Source organism: Helianthus annuus, chromosome 3 (assembly GCF_002127325.2).
Source record: "Helianthus annuus cultivar XRQ/B chromosome 3, HanXRQr2.0-SUNRISE, whole genome shotgun sequence".
Lineage (NCBI taxonomy): Eukaryota > Viridiplantae > Streptophyta > Magnoliopsida > Asterales > Asteraceae > Helianthus > Helianthus annuus.
The window spans coordinates 87,898,104-87,923,939 of NC_035435.2; the positions used below are offsets into that span (position 1 = coordinate 87,898,104).

The window sequence follows — 25,836 nt, forward strand, 5'->3', positions numbered from 1 at the left end:
TCTTTAGGTTTTTCAAATAAGGACTAAGGGGCTGTTTGGCTAAGCTTATTGGAATGACTTATTTACTTATTTGCTTATTTAAAAAGCAAATAAGTCATAATGGAATGATTTATTTACTTATTCCTCTTACATAATAAGCTAACCCAAACACCTTTTAACTTTTCAAAAAGTAAATAAGTAAATAAGTCACTAAAATAAGCTTAGCCAAACAGCCCCTAAAAGTATGATAAGTGTAAGTAGGTTACTATGAATCATTCCATAGCAAACACAACAAAACAATATTATAGTGAGAGGAAGAAAGTGGAAAAACGACACCAGCAGCAGCCTACCTGTCCTGACCACACAATTTACAGCCAAAGATCATTCTAGATCCCTCCACCTAACCCTCTCCTCCATATCTCCGTCCCCCTTTTATCCCCAAAACCCTCTTCACTCTTCTTCAGGCTACATAATTCCTTTCACTTGTTCATCAATATCTCTTCATTTCATCATTTCATGGCATCCTCAACCCCCCATGCCCACCCTCTCGGATCCACCCCCTTCACCTCACCCCAACCCAAAACAATCTTCTTCGGCAAAGGCCTAACCAAATCCATATCCTTCTCACATCAAAAATCATTCATAAAACTAAATAACAGTAGAAGAAATGTTCCCCTTCGTGTTGTGGCCGAGAAGGTGGTTGGAATTGATCTTGGAACGACCAACTCTGCGGTGGGTGCGATGGAAGGGGGGAAGCCGGTTATTGTGACGAACGCCGAAGGGCAGCGGACGACGCCGTCTGTGGTAGCGTATACGAAGAACGGCGATCGGTTGGTAGGGCAGATTGCGAAGAGGCAAGCGGTGGTGAATCCGGAGAATACGTTTTTCTCGGTGAAGAGGTTTATTGGGAGGAAGATGTCGGAAGTGGATGAGGAGTCCAAGCAGGTTTCGTACACTGTGGTCAGGGATGAGAATGGGAATGTTAAGCTTGATTGTCCTGCTATTGGAAAACAGTTTGCTGCTGAAGAGATTTCAGCACAGGTATATTTTAGTTAATTATGCTTCTTTTATTATAGTTAATTTAGGATAAAAAAAAAGATTTTGTAATTGTTGATAATGGTGTAAATTATAGAACTAGTATCTTCAAGGAGTTTCCAAACATAATTGTACAATTCTGTTATGAAGATGATAGATGATAGATGATTTAGAGGGTGTTTGGGATTACGTTTTGAAGTGATTATTTGATTATTGCGTTTGTAAAACATAAATAATCTAAATTAGTGTTTGGATGAAAAAGTGATTATCTGTCTCCAAAACGCAGTTTTGGAGAAGCATGTACCTACATGCTTTTTCAAAACGCAGTTTTGAAAACGCAATATCTATTTTGAAAACGCATAATCTATCTTGAAAACACAACACCAAACACCCCCTTACAATCTATAAATTGTTGACTTGTGAATTATAGAATAAGCATACAACCATAGATAGTTATTAAACATCATTTCATGGGTCATGTATATGCATCAAGTGTGTGGTATTGCTTGTAAGTAAAGTTTAGTGAGTTTTGGAGTTGACTTTACGTTATGGTATGTATGATTGATCATTTGGAATCTTTCTTTGATGTTACTCATTTTTTAATTACGCTAACAAGCAGGTTTTAAGAAAGCTTGTGGACGATGCTTCGAAGTTTTTAAACGATAAGGTGACCAAAGCTGTTGTGACTGTTCCTGCTTACTTTAATGATTCGCAAAGAACAGCTACCAAGGATGCCGGTCGAATTGCTGGTTTGGAGGTTCTTCGTATTATTAATGAGCCTACAGCCGCTTCGCTAGCTTATGGATTTGAAAGGAAGAACAATGAAACTATATTGGTTTTCGATCTTGGTGGTGGTACTTTTGATGTTTCAGGTGAGTAGATTATAAATAATGGGGTTTCATTTCACAGGCATATTTGTCTCAATTTGTCGGTATTTATCTTGATGTTTGTTTCTCATTTGCAGTTCTAGAGGTTGGTGATGGAGTGTTTGAAGTGCTGTCTACTTCCGGAGATACACATCTTGGTGGTGATGATTTTGACAAGGTATAGTTTAAGGCCCATATGTCGTTACTCGTTATTCATTTAACGTATTTATCGAATAACCGGTGATTAACGAGCTTATGTTTCTTGTATGCTACCAATGCAGAGAATTGTTGATTGGCTTGCAGCGAGCTTCAAGAAAGATGAGGGCATCGATCTACTAAAAGACAAGCAAGCTCTGCAACGTTTGACTGAGACCGCCGAGAAGGCTAAGATGGAGCTTTCCACTTTGACACAGGCTAATATTAGGTACACAAATCATTTGCGGAATTCATGATTGTGGTTGCGCAATTATGTTGAGGTTATTTGCTAATTTTGTTATCTCTTTTTCCTGCTTAGCTTGCCGTTCATTACTGCCACCGCTGACGGCCCGAAACACATTGACACCACCCTTACACGTGCAAAGTTTGAAGAACTATGCTCCGATCTTCTTGATAGGTACTTATCTTTTCGTAACACTATATTGGTTGTTTCTTTTAAAGATGGTGGAATCATTGTGTTTTAATTCTTCGTTCAGGCTTAAACGACCCGTTGAGAATTCTTTGAGGGATGCAAAGTTATCTTTCAAAGATATCGATGAGGTGATCCTTGTTGGTGGTTCTACACGTATTCCAGCTGTACAGGAAGTTGTCAAGAACCTAACCGGAAAAGAGCCAAACGTTACAGTCAATCCCGATGAAGTTGTCGCCTTGGGAGCTGCAGTTCAGGTAAAACAGTCATCAGGAATACGTATTTACGTTGCAGCATAAGTAATTTAGCGTCAGATTTAATTATTTTGTTTGTTTGTTTAGGCTGGTGTTTTAGCCGGAGATGTGAGCGACATCGTTCTTCTAGACGTGACACCGTTATCAATCGGTCTAGAAACCCTCGGTGGCGTGATGACAAAGATTATTCCACGAAACACAACACTACCCACTTCGAAATCCGAGGTTTTCTCTACGGCTGCCGATGGGCAAACCAGTGTCGAAATTAACGTTCTTCAGGGTGAACGAGAGTTTGTTAGAGATAACAAATCTCTTGGTAGCTTCCGTCTCGATGGTATCCCACCTGCCCCACGTGGGGTCCCACAAATCGAAGTCAAATTTGACATTGACGCAAACGGTATCTTGTCTGTCACCGCCATTGATAAGGGCACCGGAAAGAAGCAAGATATCACCATCACTGGTGCTAGCACATTACCTAGTGATGAGGTAAATTTCTTTACGATGTCCTTTTTATATCCATTTTTTTTCTGAATTTAACTGAACTGCCAAACTGCAAGTAGATGGGTTTGGCAGTTTAAAGGTTTGGTCCAACGTGTCTGAACCAGCTGTTTAACTTTTATGATTTGCATCCATTTTAGAATTATGTAGCTATGTACATCTATTATAATCATTAACGATCTTTATAATTTTAAAATTTTTAATATAACCTAATAATTTGAAAAAGAGTAAAGTCCACGGATGGTCCCTGTGGTTTACCAAAATTTTGGATTTGGTCCCTGGCTTTCCAAAAGCACATAGATGGTCTCTATGATTTACACTTTGTAATGCATTTAGTCCTGAACTTTTTCCAAAAGTACAAGGATGGTCCCTGCGGTTTGCACTTTGTAAAGCGTTTAGTCCTAACTTGGACATGCTAAATCCTTTAGATTTGTTGGCTGGGGACTAAATGTGTTACTAAGTGCAAACCACTGGGACCATGCGTGTACTTTCAGAAAGCTAGGGACCAAATCCGAAATTTTGGTAAACCATAAGGACTGTCTGTGTACTTTACTTTTTAAATAATTAAAACTCGCTTAAACCGCAATAACTAGTCCCTTAAACCACCAAGCTGGTAGAACCAGTAGAGCCGCCCAACTCCACCGCTTTGGTTTTGTTATTCGCCAAAACCGTAATAAGTTGTTCGGCATGTCATTTTCGTGATATGGGCGTCGTTTAGATGTGTGATATGAAACTAAACTTCTAATCATCTTGCTGTATTACTATCTTAACAGGTAGAAAGAATGGTTAACGAAGCTGAAAAGTTCGCAAAAGAAGACAAGGAAAAAAGAGACGCCATCGACACGAAAAACCAAGCGGATTCAGTTGTGTACCAAACCGAGAAACAGCTGAAGGAGCTAGGAGACAAGGTTCCGGCTGAGGTGAAAGAAAAGGTGGAGGCTAAACTCGGTGAGCTCAGGGAGGCTATCTCTGGTGGGTCAACACAAACCATAAAAGACACCATGGCTGCACTCAACCAAGAGGTGATGCAGCTGGGCCAGTCTCTCTACAACCAGCCCGGTGCACCAGGGGCTGGGCCAACACCACCGGGTGCTGAGCCGTCGGAATCATCATCGGACAAGGGACCAGACGGTGATGTGATCGATGCGGATTTTACCGACAGCAAGTGAGATATTAGATTGAAGTAGGTGATAATTTTTTTTCATAAAATGATGTATGAAAAGGGTAATAGTAGGGACTAAAGAGTTTTGAGAGACGAGATCCCTTGGAAGAAAGTGGGTGGTGAGAATGAGTATACATACCATGCAACGTTATTAATGATTTTGTTTACATATTATTAATACGTTTAAAATGATTTTTTCTTGGGATTATTATGTTATTTTTGTGTTGTTCGGACATCCAAATTACAGCAGTCTTTGTTTGAAATTACATGTTTAGAAAAGTAAAATATTATAAGCATGATTCATTCAAATAATATAACAAATCAACAAAAAACTATTGTGGTTAGCATCAAGCTGCGCCATAGCCAGCAGCCACTTGTAATCTGGGCTAGCTCTTCAGTAGTGGTAGGGAGAGCACTCCCACTTCTACTAGGACCTGGGTTAGTTTGCATCCACCTCCCACTCAGCGGCCGCATCAGCTCTCTGAATAGCAGAATGAGCCTACTGCATAGCCTCTCTCTGAATAGCAGCATGAGCCTACTGCATAGCCTCTGAAGCTATCTGCTCAGCCTCCCCCATTCTCTTCTTCATCTCCGCCATCTCTGCCTTCAGCTCAACGATCTTGAAATGGATGTTGTGTGTGGCAGCCTCATCAATAAGAACCAACCCGACCCTGTAAGGAATCAAACTTGAGTTCATTGCGAGCAGAACGTGCCGCAAGCAAAGGAACAATGTGCTCCACTGTCTGCCTCATGAGGGGTGGAACCCATGGTGCGGTGAAGGACTCGCCAACCTCAAAAGCTGGAGGAATCCCCTCCTCATCAGTTCAATCGTGAACCTGATCAACTAACCAACCCCATTGCCTAGCAACAGAGACTCTCGCCTTGTTAGGTGGTGGCGGCTGATGGTGGTGGCGGTTGATGGTTGTGGCGGCGGCTAGTGGTGGTGGAAGTTGAGATTATTAAAATCTAATAACTAAGTTCGTGCCACATCAACCAATAACTAGGTTCGTGTCACGTAAGTTGCTACGTCAGTAAGAAACTAACCCAGTTAGAAAAGGATTAATAGTTGGCAAATTCTTACAAGTTGGGATTGTCAAAAGGAATTTTTGAAGTTAAGATTAATGCCGGCCAATCAGGGCCGGCTCAATGTTTTTGGTGGCCTAAAGCAAAATAAAATTTTGAGGCCCTTTTCCATATCAAGTGCTTAACTATTAAGGTATAAACTAGTGTTTAACAACATCATCAGAATCAAGTGTTTAACTATTAGCAAATTCGGGGCATAAATTATCACTCAAAATCAATAGTTTTAACGATTACCTTCGAGCAAAACCAACTAATAGAATAGCAAGCAAGTTAGGCAAAACTAGGATAACTATGTTCTAAAAGACTATCTCTACCAAAATGATAACTGCAAAAATAATCAACTAAGTAGTCTAGCAAAAAAATCGAAGCGATTACCTTCTGCTTCAAGCCTGTAGATTCGATGCTATTACACATGTTGGCGGAACATTGATGAACTATTACACAAAAGTCATTACGGGACCAATTCAAAGCTATTGCATACAAGTGATGAATGATCAAAATTACCAAAAGGGTAATTAATAAAATTGAGAATAAAACAAATGACTTTTTCATTAAATTGTAATGTCGTTTCATTGTTCAGAGGGAGTCGTTTTTTAAATTTTCTTGAAAGACCTAACTTTGACTTTTGGGCCTACAAGCAAACACAGCTACTACCTTCTTTTGTTTGCTTCCCCTTTCATTTAGTTAACCCAAAACAATCAGCACAAGCCCAAGTATATCAAATATATATATGACAAAAAATCCAAGATGAGAGGCCCTAAAAGTTGGTGGTCCTAAGCTAATGCCTCATTTAACTTGCCCTTCAGCCGGCACTGCCGCCAATGAGTGAAAATTAGAATTATTAAAATCCAATAACCCTTTAAATAAATAAAGTCTTACATTAAAAAAGTTGTGATTTATTTAAACAATTTCTTTTAATATTATGTAATAATATAAACCCGAAGATGTATATAGCTACTACGTCTAAAGAAATGGTTATATCAAACAACTAAACAAGATCATTGACACGAAAAAACAATTGTTGTACTAGTCATTTTACAAAATAATTGAAAAATTATAAATCGAAATCTTTTTGAAGGAAGGTCTCTTCGGGTTATCAAGTTGGTCGAGAAAATAAAGGAAGACTCCTTTTTGTGGATTAAGCATCGGACCAACCTCCCTAATGTCACTTGGGAGAATTGGCTCGTTTTCGATGTTTCTGGTCTTCTGTAGTTTGGTTTTCTTGTTGTCTTCTTCTGTTTTTCTGTTGTAGCTTCCCAGCGGCTTGCTGGCTCTTTATATATAGATATAAAGTGGTTTGCCGTTAAAAAAAAAAAAAAAAAGTAAATTTACACATAGAAGTTTGGAAGATGGAAGTTTCAGAGGATTGTTGAAGTTTTGAAGATTTTGTCTAGTTTACAAGAATCTCGAGGGTTATTATGTAAGTTTGTTTGTTGTTGTTAAGATTTTAAGACCATGTGTAGTGGGGCATTATGGGGCATTATAGGGCAAAAAAAACGCCCCCTTCTCCATTACATAGGGCATTATAGGGCAAAGAAAAATGGGTTTGGCGTTTTAATGAAAACGCCTAAATGAATTGTGGAAGGTTTGAATGGGTTTGACTAGCCAATGAGAAAATAGTTTTTTTTTTTTTTTTTTTGTTTAATGATTGGTAGGGCATTATAGGGCATTATGCCCACTACACCACTTTTGTTATAATGCCCAAATGTGACTAGGATGCCACATGTCATATAATGCCCCATGGTGGGGGCATTATAAATTGCTACCACTACACATGGTCTAAGTTAATAAACTGAGGCCATGATTTGCGCTAGATTCTTACATTAGAAGAAAAGCAAGGTGTGTACTAACCACTAAACAAGAAAAAGTCTTTAATTTGTCATGATTGAGCGGTAGAATAATATTTAACTGTATCGTATTGTCTTGTCTTGACAATTATAGCAAATTTATCCTATTTCCCTTCTTTCAACAGTGAAAAAGAAAAGGCATATTTTTTTTAACGGTAGGATTCTATGATTATAGAATAGGTCAAACAGTGGACCCCGATTATTCATACGAATTAAATCATCGATCAAGCCAGATGGTGTTCAAACAGGCCTTGTAACTAAGTTTTTGTTTTTAACCTACACTTTTGATCGTTCAAAATCCAATTATCGTTTTCTTACTTCGCAATCCATTTCTAGTTTCTAATAATCAAAAGTAACTCTAAATAAATTTATATCTCTATTAAATAACTACAGTAATGTTTAAAATAAATAAAATAGTCTGATTATTTGATACATTTATGATTTCATACGAAAATAAATCAACCAAAAAAAATAAATTAAAGTAAATACCATCTTCCTGCAATTTGACACCATGCCTCAACTCAAGTCTCATACTGAAAACCATAAAAAAAAAACACATAATAATAATAAGGATATAACAGCTGAAAAAATAAGCAAACTCATTGATTGTTCAAAGCCATAAATAAGTTCTGTTTTCGCGCATGCTCCGGGATCAGCCTTTGAACAGTCTCAGGAGGAATGCCTTCAAGCTCTGCAACACAATGAACATGTTTAGTGAGGTTGAAATTTCGACCCGTATATATAAAATGGGTCAAATCAGTTGTGTAAATCTCAAACGAGCCAAATAGGTTAGCTAAATGGGGAACAAGTCAAACGGGTCAACATGTCAATAACTGCTGAAACCGACTGAACCACGCAAACCAAAGCAGACCATCCAGTTCGATTCGGTTTGAAACAGCAAAACCTAATATTAACAACGATTTCACTTAATAATTTTTTAACAAATTTTTTATTAATTTCTTTCATCAAGTAACCAGAAATTTTACTATAAAATGACAGGTAAACAGGCAACAAGCTGCGCCGCAACCCCCCTTTTGAATAGCAAATCGTATTACAGTCAACAAAAGTCAAATGTGTACTTTTGGCAGCATCAACTTACCTTGGGGTTTAAAATTGAAGAGTGGAGGAAGTGGGCGACCGTTAAGAAGACGCGTAGTCGGATCTCTTAATTCATCAAAGAACGGATGCACACAAGCTTCTAACTGTAGTTCAACGTTCAAAAAAAATAAAAAATCATTACTTCACCACTGCCCCTCTTAATTCTAAATTCACAATTTTTAATTTTTATTTTAGTAATTCTAAATTTACTATTTTAATTTACTTACAGCAGTGCATCTTAAATTGGGTGAATACTGGAAAAACCTACAAACTAAGTCCACAGCTTCGGGAGGTAAACGTTTTTGGAACACCTGAAATATAATAATAAAGTGACAGTTAGTTTCTCACATAACTATAATATAAATATTATTTATCGATGATAAAAGAACGTATACCTTGTGCCACGGATGAGGTTTTATTTGTGGGAACCTAAATTCAGTATAATTTGGGTTCATGCATTTTATCTCTTCTCGTGTCGGTGTTCCCAAAACCTGTATAACAATCATACAACATAAACTCGATCAAAACACCCCTTACATATAAGTTTCATTTCCATATCGAAGAAGTTCATATTAACTATTAAGCAACTGAATTAACGTACGTACCTTAATGATCTCTACTAACTGATCAACGCCACTTTCTCCAGGAAACAATGGCTGCAAACGAAATCGACCAAAAGAATAATTAAATTGTTTTTTGCTTAAATAAGAAAGAGTAAAATGCCATTTTCGTCCCTAAGGTTTGGTTAGTTTTGCGACTTTCGTCCAAAGGTTTGTTTTTCTGCATCCAAAAGGTTTGAAATCTTGCCATTTTCATCCGGCTCGTTAACTCCATCCATTTTTCTCCGTTAAGTCAAGGGTATTTCCGTCTTTTTTTGTTAACTTAAAGGGGCAATTCAGTCTTTTTCACTTTATGTACAAGCATTTAAAAAACCCTAAACCCTAAATAAAAAAATATATAGGTTAAAAGACAAAAATACCCCTGACTTAACGGAGAAAATGGATGGAGTTAACGAGCAGGATGAAAATGGTAAGATTTCAAACCTTTTGGATCCAGATGCTAAAAACAAACCTTTGGACGAAAGTCGCAAAACTGGCCAAACCTCAGGGACGAAAAAGGCATTTTACTCAATAAAAAATGAAAACGCTACGAAGCCAAAGTACCTGTCCAAGTAGTAATTCAGCCATCACACAGCCAGTTGACCAAATATCTATAGCGGTTGTATATTCGGTGGCGCCAAATATAAGCTCTGGAGCGCGATAATATCTTGAACAAATGTAGGAAATATTCGGTTCTCCTTTTATCTGATAAATACGTTAAAGAATTTAGCTAAGTAATTAATTGGAAAATAATACGAACATCTTTATATGACTTACCAAAACTTTAGCACTTCCAAAGTCGCAGAGTTTCAGCTGATGCGTATGTGGATTTACCTTAAAGTGCACAAAAAAACACATGTTTTGTAAGTAAAATGGACCGAATTAAACAGCTCGTCATCGTAGAAAAGAATCTTACTAGCAAATTCTGAGGCTTGATGTCGCGGTGACAAATACCAATGCAATTATGAATATAAGCAAGTGCTCTGCATATCTGCAAAAAAAAAAAAAAAAAAAAAAAAAATCACACAAGATAATAAGGCATACGTGAAAGTCGGAAACCAAATTATAAGAAATAAAAAAATCAGTTTGCCAAAATTGTTGATTTGTAAAAAAGTTAACTGCCATTTTCGTCCTATTGGTTTGTCCAATTATGCCAGGCCATGCCAAATTTGTATCATTTCCGTCCCTAACATTCTTGGAACATGCGAGTTCCATCCAAAAACTTAACGTCTGTTAAAACCTGCCATTTAATAAAGGGTAATATCGTCATTTTCCATTTTTCTTTCTATTTCCTTTTTTTAAACCCTATTAAATCTTACCATTTAAGAAAAAAAGGGAAAAGGAAAATGACGATTCTACCCTTCATAAAGCGGCAGGTTTTAACAGATGTTAAGTTTCTGGACGGAACTGGCATGTTTCAAGAATGTCAAGGACGGAAATGGTACAAAATTGAAATTTGGCCTGGACTGGCATAATTGGACAAACCACAGGGACGAAAAAAGGCAATTAACTCTTTATAAAATGATAATTCTATTAAAAGGGTTAATCAAAGATGAAAAGTTAAGAAGCACATGCCTGATAAGTATACAACTTGACATATATCAAAGGCATTCGTTGGTTCATCCTAGTGTAATGCCGCGCACTGCGGCTAACCGTTTCAGGAACAAAATCAAGAACAAGATTAAGATAAAGCTCTTCTCTATCAGTGGTTGAGAAGAAATAATGTTTCAAGGACACAACATTAGGGTGGTCCAACATTTGCATAATTTGTAGTTCCCTGTTCTTATAACGCTTGTCTTGAAGTACTTTCTTTATAGCCACAATCTCTCCGGTCTCTCTGCATTTAGCCTGCAACAAAAACACACAAAAATGATGTCCAAACCCGCAACTAACCATCCGTAAAAAAAAAAAAAAGAATTAGCTCCGCTTACTTGAAAAACAACTCCAAAAGAACCCGTTCCAATCACATGCTCAGCTATGTAACTAATCGTCTGTCATAAACCAAATTATAAAAAACTCAAAAGAAGATACTGACCGTCTCCGTCTGTCATAAACCAAATTATAAAAAAAAAAAAACTCAACACAAGATATAACGAACAGGCATCGGGCGTTTATGAATGTGATCCACTACGGTTGATTATAGCGAATAGCGGACAATAGTAACAAGCAACCTATACGCTACGTAGCACAGGCACTATTTTATGTTTACCGAATTACCGATACACTAGAAGAAATTTTTAGAAATATTTTATATGCATATCATATCCAAATACGGTGTTTCTAGGGTTGTAAACGAACCGAACGTTCAGGGAACAGTTCGTGAACCGTTCGGTGGGAAGTTCGTTTATGTTACGAACGAACATGAACAAGAAATTCCGTTCGATTAGTTAAATGAACGAACATGAACAAATGTCTTGTTCGTTCAATTGTGTTCGTGAACGTTCGGTAAGGTGTTCGTGAACATTCGTTCATTTGCGTTCGTTTATGTTCGTGTTTTAATTAAAGATTTTTATACTTTCATATATTTTATCTATATTTTTTATACTATTAAACTTTTATTTATATCATTACCCTAACAATTAAACTAGGAAACCCTCTTTCACCTTGTTTATAAACCATTTCCCTTTCTTTTCTCATTATTTACATCGAAGAATATGATCTACCTCCGTTCCACAATAAGGGATTCAAGTTCTATTGCTACTCTCTGGGCCATCCACCTTTATCCTTCATCGCGTTCGCCAAATTTATTCGTGAACACGCTTATTTCCTTAACGAACGAACACGAACATAAAATCTCGTTCGGTAAGTGTTCATGAACCATTCGTGAACACATTTATTTCCTTAACGTACGAACACGAACAAGGCCTCGTTCGGTTCTTTACAGCCCTAGGTGTTTCTATACGCATATTTAACAGAAAAAAACCCTAAAATCCAGTTATTGTATACGTAGCTATTAATATTAAAACCAAAAAAAAACTAAAATCCAGCTATTTACTCGCTATGGAGGCGCCAAAATCAGATAGCGATGAATGAGCGCTTCGCTACGCTATAGCGCTTGCTGTAAGTGCTATTAACATAACAACTATGGTCCACTGCAATGAAAAAAGACTAATGATAATACATGTATTACTTCCAACCTGTTTAGACTGACCATTACGACCACCGATTGTTGTTCTTATTACATGCCCCGCTTCAGTCCCCACACCGTGTACTATCTCTGGCTCACTATCCTGAAATAATAGTAAATTTGTCATTCAGAGTGTCCATTAAGAGCATGTATCAAAGGGCATGTATCAAACTTACACTAACTCTTTCATCATCGTTGTCTGACTTGTCCCTAAGTCTCATCTCAAGCATCTCCCGGCCCAACCAATCAACCGAACTAGACGATTCATCGAACCCACTAGCAGTTCTCGAACTCCCAACCCCACCATGTCCTAGGCTGGCTGAAGCCATCTTGCACTGCACACGAACCAAAGATGCTAACAACGGTTACACTCCAGATTCCGCCGCATACACTTGTTGAATAAGAATCTGTGTTCATAATGCAGAACAAATTATATCGTAAACTGGCATCAAACATTGCATAACATCTAACATCTCCTCCCACACAAGACCAAGATTCAAAGTGATCCAACATTATACAAATACAGTGTAATTTCAGATTATTTTATAAAGGAGTTGGCTAAACGTACCCACGTTACTAAAATGCACCCCTACTGATTTGACTGGTTTTTTATTTTATTTTTAAAAGCCGTATAAGACGTAACATATAAACGGTCGCGTAGCATTCGAACGTCATCTTTTTACACATCCCCGTGTAACAACTGATTTGACAAGGCGTACGTTTAGTAATACCAAGAGATACGTTTAGCCCGTGTAACAACTGTTTAGCCCAACCCCTTATAAATTTGAATTTTGTCGCAAAACAATGCAACCCACAAAAGGGTTGTGCTAAACGTACCCCACCCCGGGTTATTTTAACCGAATATAAACCCTCACCGGTGTACGTTTCGGATACAGGGATACATTTAACCAACCCCACAAACACAACATAATTCATCATCAGTCAGATCTAAGCCAAAATCACTCCAAATTAACCTCTACAAAATTAGTTAAAAAAAAAACACATATCACACTATCAACACCGATCAAAAGCAAACTGCAACACCCATGATTTAATCAACCAAAAACAGCACAAAAAAACATTGCTCACCTAGAAGAATCTGAGAAAATATCCGACAACAACGTGGGCATTTGACAATCAATCAATCAAATGACAGAGAATGAAGATTGGTTTTTGTTTGTGGTTTGATGAGGAAAAGTTGAGAGTTATCTAACTGGGGTTTTGTGCCTCTATATCCATCTGAAAATGGGAATGAGAAAGAGGGGTTTTTATCGCTTTTTGATTTGGGGATACTACACACACTAGTACTGTTCGGTTGTAAGAGAGAGAGAGAGAGAGAGAGAGATGAAGAAGGCTTTTGGGTTTCTGACAAGTTGGTGACAGAAGTTTGTTTTGATTTTACATTTAATTTACCATCTCCACTCTTCATTATATGTATACATGTCTTGTCTTTTGATTTTTTTTGGTTATTGATTTGATGTCAAAGTACTTTATGCTTGTAAATTTTCGTTTTCCTGTTCCAATTGGTTCCTTATTTTTTTTTAAATATTATATTTTTTAGAGTTAAATGACATTTTAATGTATGTGTTTTGGCCTTTTTTTTTCAGTTTATTTCAAAAGTTTGAAATGTTGTCATTTTATTCCAGATAGTTTCAGACATTACCATTTTAGTACATTAGGTTAATTTTATCCATTTTTCTGTTAATGAGAATGGCAATTCGGTCATTTTATATGGCCAAATTGCACTTTTAGTTAACAAAATGACATATAAAATGACCGAATTGTCCTTCTCGTTAGCAGAAAAAATGGATGTAGTTGACTCAGTGGACTAAAATGGCAACGTTTGAAACTATTTGGACTAAAATGGCAAGGTTTCAAATTTTTGGACTAAACTGACAAAATGAATCAAAACACATGGACTAAAATGACATTTAACTCTTTTTTTAATAGCGAACAAAAGTGCGGTTACTCGGGATAACCCAATGACAAAATAAAATCCCATACGTCTGTGATCACAAAAAGATGGGTAGCTCAAAGCTACCATCTCCAGTTTCGGGAAAAACTCGCTACCTAAGGCTAAAGGCCCACTACGATAAAACCCGATTGAAATCGGATTTGAACTTGAAATCTTCACTTCTCCTCCAATGTCGATTGAGGTACACTCTTACCTCATTAGCTAAGAAAATAATTATTATGATGCTAAATAAATTTATACTACATCATAATAAATATAATGATAAAAAGTAATTTTATAAAATAGTTTGATAATTATAACTTTTTTTTTAAATATATAGTAAAATCTTTGTTGGCTTTTAAATTAACTTCCTCTCGCAACTTTTAAATGGTGTTTGTTTTTTAAATATACCATGAAAACGAGTATTTTATTTGTTTTAAGATTTCTATAGTTTTTTCTAGTTTAAAAAATTAATGTTTTTGAAAAGTTTGGTCAACTTCAAGGGATCAAAGTTGAAGAAGTTGATGACAAAATACATGTGATTTAAGATAATAGACACGCCATTTATAACAACCCTTCAAAATAAACCGACACCATAAAATATATTAAAGTACCCCAATATGTCCTAAAATACACCCCATACGCGAAAACGGGCCCTGAATACCTTAATTTTCATAAAAATTAATTAAAAACGATTTTTTATGGTATCTCGCGGGGCGCGTAAGCCACCCCCTTGACCTACGCGAGCCGCGACAGCTCCAAGACGGGGCAACACCCGGTGCTGCCACGTGTCGAAGCTAGGGCTGAGTCGGACAAGCTAGGGCCTACCCTAGCTGCCCTCGCGGGCCGCGTAGCCCCTTGCTACGTCTTACGCGGGCCGCGTAAAACCCAAAATCAGCTCCTATAAATTTGGAGCTCGGGCCTTCAGTCGAAACTCGCTCACAATCTTTCCTTCTCTCGAAATTTCACATAGTAGGCATAATTCTCGGGTATAATACCCCATTAAATAACGAAGTTCTGCTCCGTTGTAAGTATCATAACCCCGGTTACGTATTAGATACGCTGCCCGATTGATCTAGAGTTCCGTAACGGCTGTCGAGGTTCTGCCCGACGTAGTCGTTGGAATGCCGTCTTAGGGAGGGTATTACTAATGTAAATATTAAGGGTTATTATACTAACACATGTGCATTTGTGTAAATTATAGATAATCACCAGGGAACCCTTACAGAAAACCTAAGACAGGAATGTGAGTAGTCTCCTTTTTACAAACTGTTTTTACAAAGCCTTAAATATTTTACAATGTGATTAAGCAGTGATTGAGTCTTTGTAGTCTTCCATTACTGCCGGTATGTTGGGGTTTTGTATACAAATTGTAAAACACGTTACCATTGGACAAAGAGTTAGCCAATGTGTAATATGACCCACAAGTCAGGATTGACAGTACTGAATGAGTAACTGTGTAGATATAAACATTGTAGTCGCTCTCAGTACTGCAAATCAATAAAACTCTTCTTGATTAAACTGGGATTCACTCACTAGTATTTCCCACTGACAAAATGTTTTTAAACGCGTTTCAGTTAAAAAAATGTGAAAGTCAACAAGAAGCCAGCTGGACAGCACTGAAGACTTGGAAAAGTGGCTATAAAAGTTACCTAAATAAAGAAGGCGTTTTATTTCAATAAAATGAGATTTATCCCTATAAATCAGTTTGTAATGAAAACTTGGGTTTTATCCAAATTTACTTATTTATATAAAATATGGTGTTTTACTCTGATAAAATATTTCCTAACTACGGTCCTGATGTAATTTCCGCTGCCAAATTGATAAACACCACCAACTCTGAATCTCGCGGCCGCCTGTTCCCGGGACAGATAGGGGGCGAGGGTTGCGACAGAAGGTGGTATCAGAACTAAATCACTGATTCAGCCACAGAAGTGTTATGCTGACACCAAAATATTATTCAATATGCTAGGAAATAAATTACGGAAATACGTGTATATTTGTATTTTATTGTTATGTGTTATTTGACTATTTGTTAGTTACAGTATGAGCGACCAAGGACTATCCGACGCGTACCGTCAGTTGTCTGGTTCGCCTAGAAGCGAAGGCGCCTCTTCACAGCCTGCCCTCTCAGGGTATTCTGCTGATAATGAAGAAGGAATATTCGTGTTTAAGGCTCAGTCTGAAGAGCCATTCCCTCCAAAAAAGAGAGGATGATTCAGTAGGGGAGCGCATGAACGTAGGAAACGAATGAAAAAGTTGCAACAACAAAGAGTCTTAGCAGCCGCTAAAAGAGAAACAAATGCCCATACACAGGATATGCTTAATAGGAGTTTAGCCAATTTCCATATCCTAGCAACCACTGCTACCGACCCTTGTGACAACTGTCAAAAAATCCAGGTACCCGTACAATTAATTAACAATGATTAGTGCCTAATGTCGGTGCTAAATTACAATCAACTACTTTTGGATTACTGCATCATACTTACATGTGCATCACATATTGCATAATGTCACATCATTATTACATGCAAACCATATTGACATAAATGATGCACAAAGCACAGTTAGCACAGTTAGCGGATAACTCAGAAAAATGCTGACAGAACTCATCACAGAGACAGACAGTGCAACGAGACGCAGAATAAGCCAGAAACCGAGTATTACACTAGTACAGTGTGTAGGAAAGTGAGGATCACAAAACTGCCGCTCTAAGTAATAGTTTAAGTGCCGGAAAATGCCTAAAACTCATCTAAAGTGTTGAATTTAGCAAAATTCAGCATAAATCAGCTTTTTAACACACTAAAATTACGCAGAAACATGGTAAAATGGTCCTGAATGCTTTCCTAAGTGTCGGGAATTAAAAGTGTCACAAAAGGGTACATAAAGAACACTAAACTGTATACTTTAGCACTTTAACGGACCAGTATCTAACCCAACAACCGGACACTACCCGAAACATCAAAATTACACTAGAACATTGTTTTAACATTACCAAGCTAGTTATGATCCCCGAACATCATAACACCTACTAAAAAATATCTAATAACCAAGATATGTAACTAATACTTGAAATTAAACTAGATGGTAACTAATTGTTAAAACCTAAGCTAATACCCCCCCCCCCCCCACCTATGTAATCGGCCAAGCATGGCCCCACCAAGATTATTTGTTGAATTTTTCATTAGATCTTGTTGCAAGATATGGAACACTTTATCCAAGAGTTAAAAGAGTAGGATGGTTATAAGTAAAATCTTAAGGATCATAATCTCATTCTCACACACACACACACTAACACACACCACTCTCTCTCCTTCTCTTGCTCACTCTCGGCCGAGAACAAGGCCACACACCACCACCATCTTCATCCAACTTTCATCCATTCCATACTCATACAAGGGTGCTAGAAGCTAAGTTAGGAAGCTTGGAGGGTTTGGAGATTGAAGGACCTCTTTCACTTGCTTTTATCCACCACATTCATCGTCTTCATCTTCTTGAGTTTCATCCCTAGCCTTGTGTAGTAGTAAGGCTCTTATAATCTCTTGTTACTTCTTATTTAGTTGGTTAAAAGATGATGTACGTTGTTAATCTTGAAGAACATCAAAGAATAAGAAGATAATCTCTAACATAAAGCTCACTAACATAAGAATATATGTGGTTTTAGTATATGGGTGATACTTGATGATTGATTCTTGTGTTTATGATGTTAAACATCATATGAAACTTACTAGATTATGATTAAACACATGATCTAGCAAGTTAAAGTGATGATCTTGTAAAAGATCAAGATGATCATCCTTATGTGTAAGCATGAACTTGAAGTATGAAGTGTTTTCTTGAATGATGAAGTATGTAACATGTTATTAGTCATAAACATGGATGATTTCAAAACTAGTTTTCTCAAGAAACTAAGTTAAATCACAAGATTTACATAAACATGATTTTTAAAGAAACTAATCACATTTTTAGTGATTAATCAAGTGTAGAAACATGTTACTAACAAGAAAAATTCAAAAAGAAATATTTTTAGAAAATCATTTTACAAGTTGTAAAGATCTGAAATCTTCAAGAATGATGTTATTAAACAAATAACCACACTTTAAAAGGTAACTAAGCTTACTAAACACTCTACCAAGTTACTACAAATTTTTATAAATTTTCAAGTTCATGAAGTAGTGTAAATGGCTTGATTTTGGCACTTGGTAAGTATTGTTTGATTTGTTGATGAATTGAGATGATTTTTAAAAGAAAATGATATGCTTTGAAAGCATGGAAACCTCCATTTTTAAGAGTAAACTATGGCAAAATTTTTAAAGAAATTAAACACTTAGAAAAATATTTTTAAACAAGTGTTTACAAGTGTATTTTAACCATGGTTTTTCATATAAGAGTTGCCATGAATTTTGTTACAAAAAGTATAAATATTGGAGGTTGGGTTTTGTAAATAAAAATGACTAAATATGTATTTGAAAGATATATATATTTAGAAGACACATGTGTGTGATTGTTTGTATACTTTGTGTATTAGTTATATTATTTTAGGACTTGAAATAACACAACTTAACAAAATACCAAGAAATTACAATCCAAAATATTACCAAAAATCTTAAGAAATAAATACACAAGTTACGCACATAATATTGTAAAACCGAACGAAAGAATGTAACTTACAAAATATTCCAGAAAATACATGTATAAGTATATTTTTGGTAAATGATATTTTGGACTCAAAGAAATGAAAATACGATTTTTATGATTATCACAAAGTTACATCATACTTTGACAAGAAGGAAATATATAATTTTTGGCGATTAAAAATATATATGTTTTCTTGGAATTACTAGGAGATATAATGTTTTCGGGAAAATATATATTTTTTGGATAAACTTGAAATACATTGTTTTTGGGATAAAAAAATAAGTTTATATATATTTTTAGACTTCAAAATATATTATTTTGGAACTACAAATATTTTTGCCAAAGGAAAAAATTATAAATAATTTTTCTAAATGATAATTCTTAAATATATATTTTGGGAAATATATATATTAGTGGACTTTTATTAGAAATAATATTCCGGAAAGTCTAACACAAAAATTAAGTATAAGAATACCTAACAATTACATGAAAATACGTATTCTCGTACGTATAAAAATCACACCGGGATACGACACCGATACATGGCAAAAATATACAAATACAAATATACCCATCCTTAGGAAGTATTAAAAATAGGATGTATTGTTTTAACAATTATTCCAAAAATTAATTCGAGTTAAAATATTAATTATTTTAACAAATAGTTGCATAACTTGGGATGATATCAAAGACATAAAAGAAACGTAACTCAAAAACATTAATACTAAGACAAGGTACGGCCCGTTCGTCTAATAGACATTAGTACATTGTAGGTAGTCGTGTTTGCTGAAGGAACTTGAGTTACGATTATTGAAGACGCAAGACTGTGAGTTCATGCCCCCCTTTTCTCTTAACTGTTTTCAGTTTTATAACTTCGGGGGGTGAAATACATGTTTCAAATGATTACAAAATGCTTACAAACAAATACAATTGGTATGGTTAGCTAAGGAAAGTACAGTAGATCATGTGAATGGGTAGGCGCACTCTTAAGACCATTAATCCTCGTAATAGGACCGAGGGGCATGAGTGATAGATCTATTTGGGTGTAGCGAGCCCACACCCATGAGGACTAGGGTGGCCCATGAGGTGACTATGTCTTACAGCAGGAGGCCCGATACAAATTTGCTAGGTTTGAGCCTTCCTACGCCGTTGCACGCATGTTAATGGCCTTGCAAACCATTAATCGATCCGTTTCCTTGTTTTGCTTTCATATCAGGATTTACAAACATATATACATACACTATTCACAATGGTTTTGTACATACATATACACAAACACATGAACTCGCTCAACTTTTGTTGATGTTTTCAAACTACATGTATTTCAGGGAATTAAGTAGATCTGGCGGGTGTTCCAAGCTGCGTTATGAATAAAAAGATGTCATCCGAAGTCATTAGGGTTTAGGAGATGTATCTTAATCCTGGACGAGATACATGGTTCTAAACTCGGTTTTATTTAAGGTCTTTTGTCGAGTCTTCGTGAACTCTTTAAAACATGTTGTGGTTTGTAATTTAAATTTGGAGTCTACGTTTCAGACAATTATGTTGTGATATTTTCAAACTTAATTTATGGATGAACATCTAATGGTTTAATCATATAGTGTTGTTATGATTGAATGCAATGGTATTAAGAAAGTCACACCATAATCACGCTTCCGCAAAAGTCAGGGTGTGACAACCCTAACCTGGAGCAACGGATAGCACCCCAACCACTACCACCATTACCCAACCAGCCAATGGAAATAGAAAACAACCCAGAAAATCAAGTTGAAATGCATGATTTTAATCCAGAAGAGATACCTAGGGTACCAGCACCCAATCCATTAGTCCCAGATTACGACCCATGGTGGGACGACAATAGGGACTATGTGCAACGTTACCCCATACCAGAAGACATTCCCATGCCGAATCTAGGAGCTTACCCAGGTTTGGACCCTCTAGATCCCTACTACGATAGTGATCAATACATTAGGGAAATTTTAGAGAATCCTTACCCGTACCAGGAACCCATACCCCAGATTCCAAACCCAGTCCCAGAACCTGCACCCCCAATGAGTGCAGAAAGTGTGCAAGAACTCAGGACATTCGGTGAGGAAATCTTAGAAAGTAGCGAGAGGATGAGACAGGTTGGAGAGCGACTCGTCTGGAAATACGACGAGCGCAATATGGATTTCTGGATGAATCCATATCAGTGAAGGTGATGGTAGAGGAAGTAATAATAACAACAACAATAATAATAATAATAATAATAATAATATAATATAATATAATATAATATAATATAATATAATAATATGTGTGTATGTATGAAAAAAAATCATAGCTATGGATGCCTACTAGTAGTGTAATTTTTATTTCAGTCGTATTGTAATTTTAAATTTCAGTATTGGTTTGTATTAGATGCCTAATATATATATAAGAAAAAGTAAGTCGCAATGCTCGACATTTTTGATCAACCTGCGTGTTACGTGATTGATTGTATTAAATATTATCTTGTGATATTAATACGTGGTAAATGTTTAAAATTCAGATGGACAACGAAGTGAACCAGGAAAATCAGAATGACAATAACCCGAATAATGAGAATCCAAACAACAATAACAATGGAAACCAAGTGGATAATAGTGCTATCCAACACATTGTGGCACAAGGAATTATAGATGCAATGCCATTTATTATTCAAACTGTTAAGGAACCTGATAATAAAAGTAAACATAGCAGTAAGCGACCAACTGAACCGGAACACAGCATAAACAATGGACCTGTACTTCAAGTGCCCATTCCCAAAAGAAGAAGAACCATATCTTATGGTTGTTCTTACAAAGAATTCTGGTCCTGCAAACCAATAGAATTCTTGGGCAATGAAGGACCCATTGCAACTATACGCTGGATAGAAAAGACTGAGGTTGTCTTAAAAATAAGCAAGTGTGCGGAAGAAGATAAGATAATGTTTGCTTCCAATCTGTTTAAGAACTCAGCCTTAGAATGGTGGAACACTATCCTTCAGTCTAAGGGAAGTGATAGGGTTTATAATATGTAATGGGAGGAATTTAAGAAAACGGTAGAACGGAAATTCTGCCCTCCCAATGAAAAGGAACAAATAGTAAATAAATTCCTGAACCTTAGAATGACTGGAGTAGATAGTAAGGGTTATACTACTACATTCTTTAAATATGCTAGAATAGTACCAACCCTTGCATCACCTGAACCAGTATTAATCTCCCGTTACATCTGGAGATTAATTGGGGAGATTAGGCATGTAGTCAAGGCAGCTAGACCTCAAACTATAGAGGAAGCTGTAGAACTAGCAAATACCTTGACAGATGAGTTAGTGCGTACACAAGAAGAGGATCAAAGGAGGAACCTAGCTCAAAAGCTTACTCAGGAATTCTGTTCTGGAACTTCCAACCGTGGAAAAATGTAGGTTCTACCTCTGCACCCTATTGCAAATATTGCAAAATGAAGCATTCTGGAAAATGCTCCATCTACTTCAACTTCTGCAAAATGTTTGGACACAAGGAAGAGGACTGCAGGAAGAAACCTAACAACAGGATATGCTACAACTGCGGAGAACAAGGCCATATCAAGCCAAACTGTCCGAAACTAGCTCCAGCTACGAAAAACAAGAACACTAAAAATACTAGAGCATTTGTTCTGACTGCAAATGAAGCCAAAATGATTCCGGATGTGATATTCGGTACGTTTTTAGTTATTGATGTTTTTGCTAAGGTATTATTTGACTTTGGTGCGAACCAAAGTTTTATTAATACTTCGTTTTGCAAACTTCTTAATCAATCATTAACTAAACTCCCAGAAGAATGTCTAGTAGAGACAACAAATGGAGAAACCATTAAGATTTCTGAAATCTTGCAGGGGGCAAGAATAAAATTTTTAAATAAAAAATTTATGGCAAACCTTTACCCAATGAATCTGGCAGGATTTGATGTTGTGTTAGGAATGGATTGATTAATAGCCAATAAAGCCAGTATTTTATGTGATCAAAAGTCAATTCAAGTAAATTCACCAAAAGGTGAAAAAGATCACAATTAAAGGAGATAAGCCATCTAAATCCACAAAATTCATCTCTTTGATGAAAACATCAAATTATATCAGTGTATTTGATTTCTATAATCACTAACACTAAAGGAAAGGAATTGAAAGATATTCCAGTAGTATCTCAGTTTCCAGATGTATTTCCAGAAGAATTACCAGGACTACCGCCCGACAGGGAAGTTGAATTCAGAATCCATCTGCTACTAGGAACAGCACCGATCGCCAAAGCACCTTACCGTTTGGCACCCGCCAAAATGCAGGAACTGAAGAAACAATAGACGAATTGTTGGAGAAAGGATTCATACAGCCAAGTTCGTCACCGTGGGGAGCACCGATTTTATTCGTTAAGAAGAAAGACGGATCGATGCGTATGTGCATTGACTACCGCGAATTGAACAAGGTCACTATTAAGACTCGATACCCATTACCGAGAATCGATGATCTGTTCGATCAATTGCAAGGAGCTCGATTTTTCTCCAAAATCGATTTAAGGTCAGGATATCATCAATTAAAGGTACATGAAGAAGATATTCCTAAAACCGCATTCAGAACAAGGTATGGCCATTATGAATTTACTGTCATGCCATTTGGTCTAACCAATGCCCCAGCTGCATTTATGGACATGATGAACCGAATATGTAAGCCATATTTGGATAAATTCATATTTGTTTTTATAGATGATATTCTCATCTACTCTAAAAGTAAAGAGGATCATGCAAAACATTTGCACACACTTCTAAGTTTATTGAGAAAGGAAAAGCTTTATGCTAAATTTTCAAAGTGCGAATTTTGGTTAGAACATGTACAGTTTCTTGGACACTTAGTCAACCATGAAGGAATTCATGTGGATCCCACCAAGATCGATGCTATTACTAAATGGAAAACCCCTGAGTCACCAACCGAGGTTAGAAGTTTCCTAGGATTGGTCTGTTATTATAGAAGGTTTATTCGAGATTTTTCTAGAATAGCCATTCCCTTAACTAAGCTAACTTGTAAATCCGTTAAGTTTGAATGGGGACCAAAACAGGAAGGAGCCTTTAGAATTCTTAAGCAAAGACTAACCCATGCACCCATACTATCGTTACCAGAAGGAACTGAAGATTTTGTAGTTTATTGTGACGCTTCTAAGTCGGGTTATGGATGTGTATTAATGCAACGCCAAAAGGTTATAGCTTACGCATCTAGACAACTTAAGAATCATGAAGAGAATTATTCAACCCATGATCTAGAACAAGAAACAGATGGAATTTGGAGATTCCATAAGAAAAAAATGTGGATACCTAAATTAGGAGACCTACGCCACCGTATATTAGAAGAAGCCCATACCTCTAAGTATGCGATGCGTCCCGGAAATGATAAGATGTATCAAGATTTAAGAAAGAATTTTTGGTGGATAGGAATGAAAAAGGATATAGCAGCTTATGTTTCTAAGTATTTAACATGTTCCCAAGTCAAAGCTGAACACCAGAAACCCTCAGGTTTATTGCAGCAATTAGAGATGCCAGTTTGGAAATGGGAATTAATAACAATGGATTTTGTTACTAAATTACCCAAAACAAGAAAAGGTAATGATACAATCTGGGTGATTGTAGACAGGCTAACTAAGTCAGCTCATTTCCTACCAATGAAGGAAACTTTCAGTATCGAACAATTAGCTAAGTTATATGTAAATGGAATAGTTTCATTACATGGAATTCCTTTATCAATTGTTTCTGATAGGGATAGCCGTTTTACCTCTCATTTTTGGGCAAGTTTCCAAAAAGCAATGGGAACCACGTTGAATCTAAGCACAGCTTATCATCCGACCACGGGCCGTGTTCACTGAGCACGGGGCCGTGGTGAACTTTCTGACCAACATTCTTTTCTGTTTTTATTGCAGGACTTGGAACCAGACGCCACATCTGAACCTTCTACATAGTGTATGAGCTCCAGTTCTAATAAAGACATAAAAGAACCTCTAGAAGAACCCGAACGCTTTCTCAGAAAAAGACTTAAAGCTAAAAACCAAGAGAAGGTTTCGGGGAACCCACTTCCAATGGCGGACCAACGTACCCTAATGGATTACCTACGACCCACCGTGGGTAATCTCGGCGCCGCTATCAATGCACCGAATGTTGAAGCCAACAACTTCGAACTTCGGCCACATTTGATACAAATGCTTCAAAACTCCGCAACCTTCCATGGGCTTGCGGACGAGGATCCCCATCTACATATTACTAATTTCTTAGAAATATGTGATACCTTTCGGATCAATGGAGCATCAAATGACGCCATCCGCCTTCGAATGTTTCCATTTTCACTAAAAGACCGAGCAAAAGCTTGGCTCAACGCCCTCCCAGTTGGTTCGGTAAACACCTGGGATGAACTAGCCCAAAAATTTCTATATAAGTATTTCCCTCCCGCTAAAACGGCTAAATTAATGACTGAAATTAATACATATTCACAAGAGGATGGGGAATCCTTATATGAAACTTGGGAAAGGTTCAAGGAGCTATTGCGAAAGTGTCTCCATCACGGTCTTGCGGTATGGCAACAAGTATCCACTTTCTATAATGGGTTGTTGCCACACACGAGACAAACACTTGACTTTAGCTCCGGAGGACTTTTAGGTAATCGCCGCCCACATGAAATATACAATCAAATCGAGGAAATTGCTCAAACCAATTTTTAGTGGCACACTCCCCGAGGCAATAAATCTATTGCCCCGGGCGCCCATAAGGTTGATGAAAGCACTTCTTTACAAGCCCAAATCGAGGCCCTTTCTTCAAAAATTAAAAAGTTAGAAATGACAAAAACGGTCTCGGTAATGGCTTGCGAAGGGTGTGTTGGGCCACATGAAAATTGGAGTTGTATGAAAGAAACAGATGATCAAACAGAGTCGGTAAACTACATTGAAAATAGACCTAGGCCGTCGGGTCCTCCAACGGGTACCTACAACCAAGGATGGCGTAACCACCCTAACCTTGGTTGGATAGAACCCGACAATAGTAGTAACCAACAAAGTCTAAACCAACGAAC

General features: G+C 36.9%; 2 protein-coding genes and 1 non-coding gene across 4 annotated transcripts; 1 reads left to right on the plus strand and 2 right to left on the minus strand.

Moving 5' to 3' along the window:
- Positions 1-263: 263 nt before the first annotated feature.
- On the plus strand, positions 264-4,627 carry LOC110929044 (stromal 70 kDa heat shock-related protein, chloroplastic). Its single transcript, XM_022172142.2, has 8 exons — positions 264-1,020; positions 1,634-1,886; positions 1,979-2,058; positions 2,162-2,304; positions 2,395-2,493; positions 2,573-2,762; positions 2,847-3,245; positions 4,031-4,627. Exons 1-8 carry the CDS (start codon positions 496-498, stop codon positions 4,424-4,426), a joined length of 2,085 nt encoding a protein of 694 aa, XP_022027834.1. The 5' UTR covers positions 264-495; the 3' UTR covers positions 4,427-4,627.
- A 3,075-nt stretch (positions 4,628-7,702) lies between these two features.
- Positions 7,703-13,571, minus strand: LOC110929045 (shaggy-related protein kinase kappa). 2 transcript variants are annotated; one of them, XM_022172143.2, is made up of 13 exons: positions 13,263-13,571; positions 12,350-12,580; positions 12,184-12,276; positions 10,978-11,037; positions 10,622-10,894; positions 9,963-10,037; positions 9,824-9,880; positions 9,611-9,751; positions 9,053-9,103; positions 8,843-8,938; positions 8,675-8,758; positions 8,449-8,551; positions 7,703-8,040 (listed from the first exon to the last, which is right to left on the minus strand). In XM_022172143.2, exons 2-13 carry the CDS (start codon positions 12,500-12,502, stop codon positions 7,949-7,951), a joined length of 1,278 nt encoding a protein of 425 aa, XP_022027835.1. In that variant the 5' UTR covers positions 12,503-12,580; positions 13,263-13,571; the 3' UTR covers positions 7,703-7,948. The 2 variants fall into 2 exon arrangements, with proteins under 2 accessions (XP_022027835.1, XP_035844100.1); XM_035988207.1 differs by having other exon boundaries at positions 7,729-8,040; positions 12,350-12,508; positions 13,263-13,486.
- Positions 13,572-25,231: 11,660 nt separating this feature from the next.
- LOC118490969 lies at positions 25,232-25,338 on the minus strand. The gene has a single exon (XR_004890194.1). It is a non-coding gene; the product is annotated as a small nucleolar RNA R71 (small nucleolar RNA).
- Positions 25,339-25,836: the final 498 nt, after the last annotated feature.